We start from the raw sequence: 15693 nt of genomic DNA on the forward strand, positions 1-15693 counted from the left end.
CACACTGGTCTGCACCTGTGTGTGTGTGTGTGTGTGTGTGTGTGTGTGTGTGTGTGTGTACAGAGAACAGCTGCAATTATAAACAATTATATGTAATTATAAATAATGCCAGAAAAACCACACATATAAACTTTATTATTAGTTTATTATTAGAGAGAAGTTTATTAAATTAATTCTACTTTTATTCAATCACTAATAAATTTACCAATGTGAGTGAATGTATCAGTTTTATCAGTTTCATCAGTTTCTACTGAACTGAAACAGAGAATTTCTATTGAAGCTGATAAAAGCAGGGATGTGTCTCCATCTAGTGGATGTCACAGGGAACAACACTGACCAATCAATAATACCCTGATGTTATTATCATTATTTCTAACTTAATGATACAGCCTGCGATTTATGAAGTAATTTTGTTGCTAATAGAATATTTACAGGTTCCTGCTGCTATTTAACTATGGGGAATGAGAGAGTCACAGCTGGGCTTTTAAGAGGGAAGGAGATATAAGTAATAATAATAATAATAAAAGTAATAAACTTTACTTGTATAGCAAGTGCTTAACAACAAAGAAATGACGTAAAAGGCATAAAATGAACATAAATCATGTTAAAAAGATTGATGTAAAATGAGATGAAATAAGTGAAAGTGTTGGAAAAAATAAGTTGTATACTGCATCGTGAGAACAAGTTGAGAAATGGGTCTTTACTTGTGCAGCAGCTCATCACGGCTACGCTGCAGTGAAAAACAATACAATAACATTTAGCTGCAGGTGGATCAAACATAGCTAATGTTTCATTTTTAATTCTTTTGATTACACAGAAAAAACAAAGTATGAGGGATTCTCAATTACACAATAATACTAAAATTACCCTTTTTATTTGACGTGCTATTTATTTCTTTTTGCAAATGAAATCAAAGGAAGCATCAAAAACAAACCTGAGAATAATTTCCATTGAACGGACTTCAGTGTGTGTCTGTGTTGTTATTACGTACCTGTTACAGAGCGGTGCTGAACGACGGCAGGTTTCGTGTTACACAGCAGCAGCTCAGCCTCACCTCCAGCAGCGATGGCCCAGTTCACACTTCACCCTCCCAGTTCAACTAAAGGCGGACCTGAGGACCACAGCTTCTGAGACTGGATCAGTAACAGGAACCGGTCTTTAACCTTTAACAACCTGCTCCACGCTGAACTGAGTGTTTCTGTGTGGAACAGAGGATGATAACTGGAACTGGATCTCCACTCTGATTTGGTTTCTGCTGTTTAAACTGGACTTTCTTCCATCAGCTGAACCAGAGCCGGACCGAAGCCGAACATCTGAAGACACAGGTTCTGATGATAATTTCTGTGCTTATTGTGTTGCTCTATCTGAGTGAACCCAGCAGTGAGTTTATATTTATTTGACAGGTCACATTCATGATGATCAGAAATACCATATAATGACCTGTATGTTGCTGCCTGTTGTTGTTTTACTACGTATTTAAATCTGCATTGATAGCTACTAGAAGTCAGTGTGATATACAGTGGGGTGGACAAACTAACACGAACCACTGTTGCAGTCTAATGTCCTCAAAATGTTCAGCTTGTGGTCAGTACCTGTACACAGGTAGCAGCTGCATCACCATGGATCAGGATGTAATTTAGGTCACGGAAGGATCATGGTTTTCTACGGATGGCTGGTGGGTCGGTCCGCTACTTTGCTCCGAACTGAAATAGATCAAAATCCATGAAATATAGTTCAGACATTCATGTTCCCCTGAGGATGAACCCCTCTGATTCCTGTGAACCTCTGACTCGTCCTCTAGCGCCACCATGAGGTTCACTTGTGGTTTTTAGTGAATTATCTCAAAACCCATGGTGTGGGTTCATGTTCATGTTCCTCTGAGGATGAACTGCAGTAACTTGACGATCGTCTGACTTTTCATCTAACTGGTTAAAATTTTCAAAACTAATGATGTTCCCATGAGCCTCAGCTGGACTTGTTCAGTGCTAATTATTAGATGGAAGCATGTTACACTCTAATCTAAGGTGGTGAACACTACACCTGCTAAACATTAGCATGTTAGCATCAGTTCGTGCATATTTTTATACAACTGTTAGCATGACTGTAAACTCTTTTTTTCACCTGAATAACTTTATTAATCTTTCAGGTTCATTCCAGTCCAGTCCAGTCCAGTCTGGTGCAGTCCAGTCCAGTCCATTCCGGTCCAGTCCAGTCCGGTCCAGTCCAGTCCAGTCCAGTCCAGTCTGGTGCAGTCCAGTCCAGTCCAGTCCAGTCCAGTCCAGTCCAGTCCATTCCGGTCCAGTCCGGTCCAGTCCAGTCCAGTCCAGTCTGGTGCAGTCCAGTCCAGTCCGGTTTAGTCCAGTCCAGTCCGGTCCAGTCCGGTCCAGTCCAGTCCGGTCTGATCCAGTTCAGTTCAGTTCCAGTACATTCCAGTCCAGTCCATTCCGGTCCAGTCCAGTCCAGTCCGGTTCAGTCCAGTCCAGTCCGTCCAGTCCAGTCCGTCCAGTCCAGTCCAGTCCAGTCCATTCCGGTCCAGTCCGGTCCAGTCCAGTCCAGTCCAGTCTGGTGCAGTCCAGTCCAGTCCGGTTTAGTCCAGTCCAGTCCGGTCCAGTCCGGTCCAGTCCAGTCCGGTCTGATCCAGTTCAGTTCAGTTCCAGTACATTCCAGTCCAGTCCATTCCGGTCCAGTCCAGTCCAGTCCGGTTCAGTCCAGTCCAGTCCGGTCCAGTCCGGTCCAGTCCAGTCCGGTCTGGTCATGCAGTCCTTGACGGAGGAGATCCAGAGTTTCTCCCGGACGCGGCTGAGGAAGCAGTGCACCCGCGTGACGTCACTGAGCGGCCGCCGCATCATCGAGACCTGGAAGGGGTCAACCATCACCGTGGTGGAAGACCCCGCCCCCCCGGAGAAGATGCTCGGGTACGTCCCCGACACTTCCTGGGACCTGCAAGTCGGCGTCGTCAAGCCTTACCTGCTGCTGGGTGAGTGCACGTGCCTCCACCTGTAGCATGATAACGTAGCCAGGTAACCTCCCACATTCTCCTCCTGTCTGAAGAGACAGGTGACTGTAAACTCTTCATCAGAGCTGCAGGAGAGAGGGTTTTAAACACTGCACCTCGTGTGTGTTGGAAAGGTGTTTTCAAAGAGGCTCATTTGTGTCTGCGACTTAACCAACTAGTTAACCAACTAGTTAACCAACTAGTTATTGGACAGTGATATTCTGTAGATGTTTTCTCGTGACTAATTTACATGTTGGGCCTGAGCGAAGCGAGCAGCTGCTGTAGTCAGGGAGGGAAACGTGAAACATGAAAACGGTGTTAGTTAACTAACTAACTCACTAATTGTGTGTGTGTGTGTGTGTGTCCGTGTGTGTGTGTGTGTGTGTGTGTGTGTGTGTGTGTGTGTGTGTGTGTGTAGGTTCTCAAGATGCTGCACATGACTTTGGTACTCTGAGAAAACACAAGGTGAGTTTTTTTTTTAAACTTCTGAACGTAAAAACAGGTTAATTTCAGGTAAATGATGAAGTGGATCAATATGAAACATGATAAAAACAGGACAGTTAAAACAGATTGTGCATATGTGTGTGTGTGTGTGTGTGTATGTGATTGTGTGTGTGTGCACGGATGTAAGTATATGAAGTATTTAACACAGATTCATTTAAAGGGCCGGTTCACCTCAATTAATGTGATTCATTTGTCAGATTCAGCAAAATGTTAAACAAAAAAAAAACATAACAAGAAACAGGGCTGAAGGTAAACCTAACTAGCTAACTCCCTGTCTCCATAGAAACATTATACCACTTGTTTACATCACCCAAAGCATCATGGGAAACCACTGCGCACTTACTGTAGACACAGTCTCAGACATGACTTTTACAAAAGTCTGTAAATAAAGCAGAGAGTGTAGAAGATAAATGTTATGTTGTACTGTCCTTTATGGCTGTACCACTCTTCCTCCTCCTCTTCTTCCTCTTCATCCTCAGGTGTCTCACGTCCTGAACGTGGCCTTCGGCGTGGAGAACGTGTTTCCCGACCTCTTCATCTATAAGACCGTCAGTATTCTGGATCATCCCGACGCCGATCTGCTGCTCCACATCCAGGACTGTTGTGACTTCATCCAGCAGGCTCGCAGCGAGGTAACACATCAGTCACTACTACAGACTGTATCCATCAATTTATTCTTAATTTATCAATGAAGCAATTTATCATTCACTCCATAAAAGCTCCTAAAGAGACTGATATAAAATAATGATATAAAACAGAGAGAAGCAACAAATGCTCACAGGTCAGAAGCAGGAACCAGAGAGAGAGAGACTGGAGTTCATCCTGGAAATGATTGAAACCATTAATCACTTATCAGTCAACAAATTGATTAGATGACAAATCATTTCAGCTCTACTGTGTCAACAGAAAACAAACGGGCAGAAGGTGAACATCCTGTCTGCAAACACAGCGAGGGATGTCTCACTCTGCTGAAAAATCACAACTTGAATTTTTCCCATCTCCGAGCAAATTTCGTTGGTCGACACGATCGTGATGAAGTGCAGCAGAGACATCTTGAAACTGACGTTGGAAACTTCCTGTCTTAAAGTCCAGCTGCTACAACAGACATATCCTTTCTACTCTGTAAATCAGTAATCAGAAACCTATAGAGACATATAGACGGATATTTTGTTTTCATCCAGCCAATCAAATTTGTGTCTTTTTAAACCATATTTGCAGAGACAGGAACACTGTGACAGACAACAGGCGGCTGCACATCACAACATATTACAGCCAACAGCTTCAGATATATGAAGCATATTGCTTCACTTTCACTTGGCACCCACATATCATGTTAGTGTGACCTGCACTCTGTGACCTGGAAGGTGACCAACATCCAATACAATACATACTTTAGTAATTCAGAGATTTTTAAAACTTCCTTTTACTGAAATTAATAAAATAATTTAACATAAAACTATTAACTTGAAATTGAAAAACAAAAACACTGACTTTATTTATTTAGGATTAATAACTAAATGAGATTTCAGGTGGACTTAAAACAGGAAGTACCGCATTAAAACCACTGGAAACTAAACAAGCAATGAAGGTGAGAGCTGCTTGAGCTCAGGTGGAACCAAGTGACTGGATCAAGTCAAACAACCAGAAACAATCCCATAATGCCGAGGGATTATGGGCAGAAGGAAACAGATCTAAGGGTCTTAAAAGGAGGGAAGAGTTGACATGTGACACGTTTCAACATCTCCTCTCCTCTCCTTGTCTCCTCTCTTCTTCTTCCTCTCCTCTTCCTCTGTTTTAAATAATAGATGTGTAGTTTTGTTCATGTTTTATTAAACTGCACACAGATCAGATCTCAGTGTCATACAAGCTTTTAGCAGCGAAGCCTGCGACTCACCTTAACATGATACCACACACACACACACACACACACACACACACACACACAACCACGGCGAGTCATTAGGGGTGTATGATTACAGGAAGTGTGTGTGTGTGTGTGTGTGTGTGTGTGTGTGTTCATTATGATATGGTTCTATGTGTGTATGCTGAAATTCCAGCCCTGATAATCAAACTGATGCTTTTACTTTGAAATGCGGGGTCAGATTACCCAGCAGGCCATCTGGATGGTAATGACCATCAGTTATTGATGCTGTCATGACAACAAGAGCAACAACCAGAACACCATCATGTGACCCAGTTCCTGACTGCAGTGCAGATATATAATGTGGTGTTGATACTAAATGTGTTTTTTTCCTGGTTTAAATCATAATTTTCAGCAAGTTAACACAATTTACAGATCACATTTTTTTTTAGATAAATATTATATTTATATATAATAATATAGATGGACGAGTATATCATATTGATATTTTACATTTTTCTTAAAATAAATTCTGAGTTTTTTACCCAGATTTTTTCTGATAAACCTGAGCTGTAAATTGTTTTACAAATACTGAAAATCACGGTAGAAAGCTGAAAACACATTAACCACAATTTTCAAGTTGGATTTAATTTAACCTTTAGCCTTTAACCTTTTATGCAAAGTTTTGGTTCAACTCAAACCAAAACAGATTTTTGATTTCATTCTTATTTGTACCTACATTTGAATTTTGTTTTGTTTTGTTCAGATTTGTCACATATTCTCATTAATTACCTACAATTTTTTTGTTTTTTTTTGTTTGGCTTTTGTTGATAAGAAAAATGACAAAAGTCGCCAAACCTGAATCAGACTGTCTTAATGGAAAACTGTGACGTTTTAGGAAATGCTCTTGTTTTCTTTTCCTGTCCGGAGTCACATGAGAAGGTTGTTATGTTTGGTTGTGGTGCAGCCTGATAACTGGGACACAGCCTGTGGTGTAAACCTTCCATGTGCAGGAAAACAGAGGCTGTAATGGAGAAGCTAATGAGAAACCAAAAGACACCAACAAACAAGACACCTATTAACTAAACAGCACGTCAGTGGAGGAGCTCGATGTGGTGTTGAGCTCAGCTCGAACAGACGGAAGTCAGCTGATCTGTTAATCTGTGGGTCCCTCTAGTGTTCAGACAGCGTCACTGCACTTTATGTTTTTATCCCAACAATCATCTCTCACTGACTCTTAAAAACACATTACGTTTTAAGTTGGTTGTATCTCAGGAAAATGATTCTAAATCATTGTAAAAATGCACAAAGAAAAGAATTTTACATGTAAAACATATAATCAGATAATAAAGTGTAATGCTGGGTTATACTCCCTAGTGGTACAGTAGAGTTGCTGTTATTAGCTTTACAGTATAGTGCTGCTTACATGTTAATGCGTCTGTGATAATCTTCCAACAGTGCTGTGGAAAAGCTTTAGACACCTTAAAACCAGCACCGGTTCTCCTCGGTACACCTGTACAGTTCTTCAGGTAGTTGTCAGGGAGCTTGTTCCAGCATCTTGGAGAACCTGCCTCAGTCCTTCTGTCTCTTCATGTGATCTCAGACTGACTCCATGATGCTGAGACCAGGACTCTGTGGGGGGCCAGACCATCTGCTGCAGGACTCCTGGTCTCTGAAGATAGTTCATGTGTTTGGGCTCATTGTCCTGCTGCACAATCAATCTGGGACCAATCAGACGCCCTAAATGTTCCATTTGCATAATCTGCTTTTAATTGTACTTATGGAAACAAGTTATGAAAACAATATTGACCAGTTTTCCCTCTTTAAGCTCTGTGTTTGGTTTCCACCAGCTTCTGAGGGATGATTATGTTGCTCTGTGTCTGCTGGATCTGTTAATAGCTAACTGTTTGCTAACACGTTAGCCATGACTGTGTGTTTTTCAACTTCTTGTGGAGAGAAAAAAAATCATGCAGCTTTAGTATTAACGTTTCCATCTGTTTCGCTCTCAGAAAGGTGTGGTGTTGGTCCACTGCAACGCCGGCGTGTCCCGGGCTCCGGCTGTGGTCATGGGCTACCTGATGTCATGTGACAGCCTGTCCTTCGATGAAGCCCTCTCATTGGTCAAATCAGCTCGGCCCGCCTCCTCCCCGAACCCTGGCTTCCTGGACCAACTCAGGAGTTACAAAACGCCGACGATGAACGGATCCAAACACTAACGGATCAAGAGAAAATGTTCATGCTGTTTTTAGACAGAAAAAATAAGTTAGATTTTAATGAAAAAAACCTAAAAACAAATATTTTTGTGAACAAATTTTTGGGATTTTAACAGTGTGGGATCTGTGTTTGGACTGAGGAAGAAGGCTCTGGTTCTGTTTTGGTTTCATAGTTCATTATGTGAGAATGTGAGGTTGATATGAAATACTACTTTGACTTTAAAATAGTTGTGACACAAGATTCTACAAGCTGGAAATGAAAGGAAGGATTTCTTTCTTCCCTCTACTGGTTTCTACCTGTGCAGAGAGGTTTGATTAAATGTGTCCAGATTTTTAAACCAAATGACATGATTGACTCCAAATGCCTTTCTTGTTTTTATTGATGACATCTTCTTAGTGTTTTGGTGCTGTCGTTCTTATGGTCATGTCTGTGCTTTGTTACATTAGCTTAGCATTAGAACAATAGATTGTGGGGGAAATTTATCTTCTGCATTTTGACCCACCCTCACTGTTTTGGAGCGGTGGGTCACCGCAAACTGAAAATCAATAAAAAAACTTCAATGACAGAAGCAGAACTGTTTGCTTGGGGGGTGGGGGGGTGGGGTGGGGGGGGGTGCATGAAGTATAATTCTTCTGCAGTTCCTTGTGTTGTGTAATGAAAAATGCCAGTTTAGGGGGTATTGCCTAATTTCATTGTCCTACTTGTGCTAAGTGCAAATGTATGTAGACGTTTGTGAGAACCACTGAATGAAGACATGCAATTCAATTCAGCACACCAAAGCTTCAGTTTGTTCCGTTATACAATTTGTACAATAAAAATTGAACAAGGAAGTCAAGAGCCGGAAACAGAAACAGCTCATCTTCAAAGTAAAGGTTGCACCTCTTGAACAAACGTGTTGGCTGCAGCAGCCAGTGTCAGGAGAGCTAAGCTAAATAAATAAACTGTCTAAAAAATGATTCATAACTGTTATCAGTGTTTAACTGCTAGCCCAGGACTGAGGGAATACATTTTCAATGAACTGGTGCTGAAGAGCAGCAGGAGAACAGGTGTGCTAACTGGGCAGCTCACACAGGTGCCTCTGATATTGTTCTGTGTCCTGAGCTCATTCTCTGTTTGCCCTTTAGCTGAGGTGCTTCCCTTTTAAGTTGTACATCTAATCTCTTTGGTTTGTTCTCACATGATTATATATTTAAAGTGAGAACGTATTGATGTACTGATTTTTGATTTGTATGTGCACTCTATTTTATGTATTGAAATATAACCACTCAGCTGTAAGTACTCACACCTGACTGATTACAATCAAAAGATTAAAAACTTTGAAACAGAACCTGCTGACTGCTTCTCTTGCTTTGTCCAGTGTAGCTCTAGAACACATACGTGTATGAAAAATACATTTGCATTTTTATGTTTACATAATTTAATTAATTTGTATAATTTTTTTCTGCATCAGATGCTTTGAGGATGGAACTATAGTATTATGTTTGTACTTTGTTGTTGTCTTTACAACAAGTTATTGCAGCTGTTTGCCGCCTGAGCAAGATGGAAAATGTCTACGGTATTTCTATCTGTAGTCTTGTGATTCAACCATTATATTAAGACTGTAAATACATCAGCAAATGACTTATTAAAATTAATTAAATAGCGTTTGTAATGTTTCTGTTCTCACCAGTCAGGACAGAGGACGCCATGATTGTAGTGGTTATGACGTCAAGTCGCGTATAAAGCACGATTTTCCCAGTAAAAAAAAATCGTTGTTGATAGGTTTGAATCGTTTTTTCCTAGTCGGGGGTTGAAATTTTCGATTTTCCGACGTGTCATGAACGCAGCATAACAATTGGCTACCGAACTTTGCTGATTCCATGGCTGCTACAGAGATCGTCAACCGGTGAGGACGGTCACTGCTTCGCCCGGGACATGTAGCATTAGCCTCAGTCTGTTAGCATACTATCATGTATGTCGTCATCAAGTTTTTGTTCAAGACCTTTTGACATGCTTGTCGTTTTAATATGAGTCGGAAAACATAAAAAAAAAAAAAACTAAGGTTAGCTTAATTAGCTAGGTAGCCATAGCTGAGGGCAGCTCATGGCTCCCTGCAGAATGGGAGAAGACAGGTTTGAAGCTCAGAGTGAGCTGCTCCGCCGGCGCCATCTTGCAAGTGCCTGACTGTTTTTAACTTCCGGCGAGTGGACACGAGTGGAGCCGAGACTTTAGTGCCATGGCTCTTCGTGTCGGTTTGTGGTAAGTACGCTGTCCCACCTGTCACTTAAAGCGACATACCCTTAGAACTTGGAGCCTTAATAAAATTGAAATGGGTGAGTAATAACACAGAGACCAAAACTGTTTTGTGCCAGTTTTATTCCTGCTGTAAAGTCTTACATTTCTACATGGGAGCCCATGGGGATTGACCCACCATTGGAGCTAGCCTCACGTGGCTATAGAGTGTTGCAGCACAGGGATGACGTATTTTTGTAGGCCAACCTGGATGTTAGCCACACCTTGGTTCCCTAAACAAAAAGCCTATGCGATTTTAACATTGTTTTTTGGATTATTGCAGAAAAAAATCACTGTGTGACAAACAACAGTTAATGATCCTGACAGGTTTTGTTCAGCAGGATCATCTTAAGCCTAAATACAATCAGCAGATGTAAAAAGCTAATGCTAGGCTATAAACCAACTACACCACGGTCACATGACTTCAACGTCACCACCACTAAACTTCAACTTGTGGTTTGATTTAGCTCTGACCTCTTCTACAAAAGCCTTTCCTCTTACAGTTAGTCACAGTTTGGCAGCCGGCCTTTTTTACCACATGTGAAAGCTTAAAGAAATAAGGACTGAAGTATTTAACCACATCTTTTATGTCGTAGAATAAAACGTGAAAATGTATTGAGCTTGTGTTAACCACAGACTTATTTCAGGCATCTAAACAAAAACTTATTTAAAAGACCAATAGACTTCGAGACTACAGAACCAGAAGTGCTAAAATGCTATTGCTATATGCTGTTCATAGCTTGTTTTAGGCTTAAAAAATGACTGTGAATTAACATGGCTACCATTACTGGCAATGTACTGTAACAATAGAGGAAAGTTTGACAGGTGTAGCATCAGAAACTACGAGGGGCGGAGCTTAGCTCACGGTGAGTTCTCAGGTGAGGAGAGATTCCGTGTTGCAACAGGAAACAATCTGAATCCAGTTGCTGCAGTATGAATTAAAACTGAAAAAAATGTGATCTCTCTTTCTCACACACACACACACACACACACACACTCACTGACCCTCCTTTCCTGGCTTCAACCTCCTGCTTAAAAGGGCAAGAGACCTCAGTGCACTTCTGCGTCTGAGAGAGCGAGAGAGAGCAGCAACAGTGGGGGAGAGCTGTGCTGAGCAGCATGTGGATGAAAGCAGGTGGAAGATGTCTCTCCAACAGGTAGAAAAACACAGAGATTCAGAGTCCTCCGTCTGTTTGGAGTCTCCATCTTCCTCCTCCTCCTCTTCCTCCTCCTCCTCCTCCTGTGGTTTCTGCTGACGATGGGCTCCTTCTGCTCGTCTCTGGACAGGAAGATGGCGGTGGTGATGGTGGCACCACGTGAGGAGTCTCCGGTTCAGACAGTGACAGGTCAGTCGTTTTCTGCCTCTGTACACCAGTCTTAGCTCTCTCCTATACAAACTTTTAAATTATAAAAATGTACTTTCGCAGCGAACATGGATTTTGTCATTTTTTTAAAATGTCCTCCGTGTTCATTGTCATATAATATTTAGCCATCAGATAGTTTTTTTCTGTAGATGTGGATATTTTCTGAGCAGTGTAGAAGCGCAAAGATGAAATTGCAATGAATATTTAATGCTGACATTTTGGCCAAACAAAACAAAATGAAACACTGGGACAATGTTTAGACACTTTGCACATTTAGTTGTGCTACAAAATGATCTTAAAATGAAACAATTTGAATTTTTCCATTAAAGTAATAAAAACATTCAGATTATTAAAGTCCCCTGACGTTCAAAAAATGTTTGTGGCTCATTGTTATGTCACTGTAAAGAAGTGATTTATCTGTTTTCACATTAATCTGCTGGAGGAGGAAAGTTCATCTGTGCTCAGCTCCACTGAAACACTTTAGGATTTATGACATCACAGCTAGTTTGGAGCCAATCACAGCCCAGTATGCAACTTACAAAAATCATCACGCCTTTGAAATTAAATAACATATTTACAGATTGTGGATTTTTCATTGATGTCCTCAAACACGTCTGGAAGGATCGTTAAGACCTACTTTTTAAAATGAAGTGTTTTACAGCTTCTGTCGGATGGAGGTTTAAAAATAAACGTGTCTCTCAGCTCTGCTCATGTTGTTCTACTTGTTGCTTCAAAAGGCCTTTTGATAAACAAAGACCTGAATATATTAATGGAACACACACACACACACACACACTCACTCTCCTCCAGCCGCCCACATGATCATCTTTAATTGTCTCTTCAGTGTTTTTTGCTGATTATGAAGAACCAATTAACAGTCAATTAGCCAGCTGACCAATCAGACAGCCAGTGTGTTGCCATGAGGGTTTGTTTACAACCACAAGAGCCGCTGTGTTGGACAACATGGGCACACTGCTAATTCCACTGTTCGCCTCACAGGTCTGAAGATGTTTGATGTCAGAAGGGACACAACCAAATCTGTCACTGGTCACACAGCTGCTGCTTCTGGTCTCATCTGCTCTCTGTTAGTCTCAAGTCTGGTCTCATAGGGTGTTTTTCAGGTTCTCAAAGCATGGTTTCCTCCAGTCTCTGGCCTCGTCTGGTCTCTTCTAGTCTCTGTGGGTCTCTAACGGTCTCTTCTACCCTCCTCTGGTCTCTGTTAGTCTCTGTTCTGGTCTCTTCAGTTCTTTGACCTGCAGCATAAATCTCCGAAACCAGCTTTTTAAAATGAACTAGTTTAACCGGTTTTAACACTGACTGACCAGAAGAGGGAGACACACACACACACACACACACACACACACACACACGTTTCATTCTCTTTTTTATCACTTTTATTCTAACAACAAAATATAAAAAGAGAAAAATACAGGAGGAAATTAAATCTTTCAAAACAAAAGTGATGTATTAATGATCATATTTACTATAATTTACAGAAGTTTCTCCTACAGATTAAAAACTAAAATAATTCAGTTTCCTGTTTCTCCTGTTTTCTCCAGTTTTCAGTTGGTTCCAGTTGCTGCTGTCGACCCTTTTAATTTCACCTCTACAGTCTTTTTAGCTTCGGCTATTTTTAGGGCTGACGTCTCTCGCAGTTTTGGGAGGGTCAGCTGTGCAGAGACAGAAGAGAGAGAGAGAGAGAAAAGAATCATGTTGATTCTGCAGAATCCAATGTGACCTTTCATTTACTGTTGAACTCCGTCATCAGTCCCTCAGGATCGCCCCTGTCTGTATTCTCCCCCACACTTCTACTAAAACGATGTATTTAAGAGGCCAAACAGTTTCCAAAATCAAAGTTTCACTTCAAACTTTTCCTTCCTCTCTCTCCGTCAGGTGACTCTCTGCAGCCAATCAAAGCGAGTCGCCTGCAGCATCCAATCAGGAGCCGGTGCAGCTTCGGGAGGCGAGTCCGCGGAACCACCAATCACTGTGCTGTGAAAAGCCCCAAGACCCGGTAAGATTTAACATTCAAGTGCTGCAAGATCAGATACTACTACAAATACTGATGTGGTCAGTATCAACATATTTGTGACTTGACAAATATGTTAATTAACAACTGTTTATTATTGATAATAGAAAGTTTGGCACTGCGTTTCCTTCACGACATTTGCTTTTGCAAATTAGTTGTAAGTAAATGTCATTTCTAGGAGACACGTTAGCTCTCGCATGTCTGTCCTCGGTTGCTCTTCCTGGGTTTTTTTTCCCGCTGTTAAAGCTGCACTTCTCCTCAGGAGGCTTTAAAGAGTACTTGATGAAATTGCCTCTAGTACACCTTCGTGAAAGCTTTGAAAGATCTTTGATGGTTTACTCAGAGCTTCATCTCCTTCCTCTGCCTCATCCGTTGTGTTTGTGTATCAGGAGACATTTCTGTCCGTTACTTAAACGGAGAGAAGTGTGGGAAAATATTAGCTCTTCTGCAGACACACATGTTCAGCTCAGTGGATCTGGATGATTCCAGCAGCATCTGTTCACACTGGAAAAAAAGACAAAGATTTCATTGGGGGGGGCAGAAACTGGATTGAATATTGGTATGTGTCACCATGACGACCCAGCTTTTAAAAGAGGGTTACACCTTGTAATTTGTAAAAGTCAAACTCAGGGATATATTGGCTTCTGCTGCTTAGATTTAGACAAGTCCCCCAGCTTTATAAAAGTACAGTACTAAATCCTCTTAAGTGCTGAGATCTTCCTGCTCCCCTGAGGACAAACCCAGCGGATTTACTTTAGTTCTGGTTTAATTCTGTTAATTCTGTTCGTCGTGCTAACTTTGCGCTCGCCGCCTCCGTTCTAGAGATTCAGGGGAAACGAGGGTTTGGGTTTAGGGAGAGCTGCACGAGCCTCCTGCAGGTTTCACTCGTGTCTCAGTCTGACCCGAAGCAAACGCAGTAGTCACCTGTCTCACTGTGCAGGGATCTAAATCTGGAACAACATGCTCTCTGTTTACATGTGTCCATTCAGCCTGTGTTTGTGACAGAGAAGAAGTAGCAAAGAAATTCCTGCAGTGATATGACACACACACCCTGCGGTTCTGTCAGTGTTGTGCTTGCTGAAAGTTCAGTTCACAAAGGTTCAAATGAACTAGTTAACATTCATAGTTCACAATTTTGAATTTGAACCAAGTTCAGTCCCAAAAAATAAACTCCTTTACTTTTATTTCTTCTGTTTCTTTTTAATTCTTTGTCAGTAGAACATCCTCCTGTCATCCATCCTCAGCCTCAAACCACTGCCACTTCTCAAACTACATGAATCACTGTTCACTGCTTCAGAGTCACAGACGGAGATCACTGTTAAAAGACGAGAAAAACCAATGTGAGTTTATGTTTCATGTGTAAATGCTGTGAGTTTGACTGTTGGTTTATAGTCTGACTCTTTCTTAATGATTTCTTTTGCTCATCATTCTCTCAGATATTTCTAAAGATGGTCGGATGCTTCACCTCGATGTGTCGTTTCAGATTTGTTACTGTTTATTCTGATTTTTATCGTTTGAATCTTTTTATTTGTTCATAAAACTCTTCAAAAGCACCTGCCACATGCCGGCTGCCGTAAACCGTTGCATGCCGCTGTAAAACTGAAACACAGTTCTTCTTCTTCTGGTGATTTCTTTTGGAGGTCGGCAAACAGCTTTTTGGGTCACTACCGCCACCTTCTGGTCACATTCAGTGTTCATTAGTTGTAAACATCCATTTGAGTCTGGTTCTGTTGGAGGTTTTTTCCTGTTAAAGGGAGTTTTTCCTCCCGCCTGCTGCCTGCTCGCTCTTTGTGGGAGCTGTTGGTTTCTCTCTATAATAAAGTCAGGTCTCGACCTTACCCTGTAAAGTGCCGTGAGATAATGTATATTATGATTTGGTGCTATACAAATAAGATTGAATTGAATTCAGTTCATCATTCACCAGCATGATCATGCACAACACTGGGTTCTGTGTCTTTCCACCTCGGCCTCAATTCTTCTCTGTGTCAAAGTGAAGTGACTCGTCCTCATAGGACCCCACAGGATAATCCGCCACTGTGTTTAGTTTCCTCAGGAGACAGTAGAACCGTAGATGATGAGTGTGTGGGATGAGTTGGCCCAGATATCGATCCCTACGCAGTTAGTTTTCTGTGTTTCCGTTCGGTCAGACTGAAATGATTCATGTTTATTTGGAAAGTTTATTTTTCAGGCTGATTCCCTCGATATCTGCTGTTGAGTCCTGTCCCTCCAAATCTTTACAACGGAGGTGGTCGGTGCAACAAGAAGCACATTTATGGGTTTATGAGTTTTAAAATACGTGTGGTTTCATTTTGGGGCTGTAATGACCTCTGCAGCCTGTAGGGGGCGTCAGCAGGACCTCACACTGATTGTCTGGCTCTGCCACTTGACTTGAGAGGTTTTTGTGACTCTCATTTTCAGGAACATTACATCATCATTGTCTAAAAACCACACACAC

At 41.5% G+C, this 15693-nt stretch overlaps 1 protein-coding gene across 1 annotated transcript; it reads left to right on the forward strand.

Moving 5' to 3' along the window:
- Positions 1-2548: 2548 nt before the first annotated feature.
- Positions 2549-8150, forward strand: dusp19a (dual specificity phosphatase 19a). The gene is made up of 4 exons (XM_056389639.1): positions 2549-2977; positions 3414-3460; positions 3979-4131; positions 7370-8150. The coding sequence occupies exons 1-4, from the start codon at positions 2755-2757 to the stop codon at positions 7574-7576; spliced, it is 630 nt and encodes a 209-aa protein (XP_056245614.1). The 5' UTR covers positions 2549-2754; the 3' UTR covers positions 7577-8150.
- The last annotated feature ends 7543 nt before the right edge of the window (positions 8151-15693 follow it).

This window comes from Seriola aureovittata, chromosome 11, assembly GCF_021018895.1.
Source record: "Seriola aureovittata isolate HTS-2021-v1 ecotype China chromosome 11, ASM2101889v1, whole genome shotgun sequence".
Taxonomy (NCBI): Eukaryota; Metazoa; Chordata; class Actinopteri; order Carangiformes; family Carangidae; genus Seriola; species Seriola aureovittata.

Bases quoted from the DNA above. Each gene is read 5' to 3' on its own strand.
- dusp19a (XM_056389639.1), top strand. From the start codon at position 2,755: ATGCAGTCCTTGACGGAGGAGATCCAGAGTTTCTCCCGGACGCGGCTG. The intron at 3,461-3,978 runs GTGAGTTTTTTT...CTTCATCCTCAG, and splicing joins GTACTCTGAGAAAACACAAG to GTGTCTCACGTCCTGAACGT. The intron at 4,132-7,369 runs GTAACACATCAG...TTTCGCTCTCAG, and splicing joins TCCAGCAGGCTCGCAGCGAG to AAAGGTGTGGTGTTGGTCCA.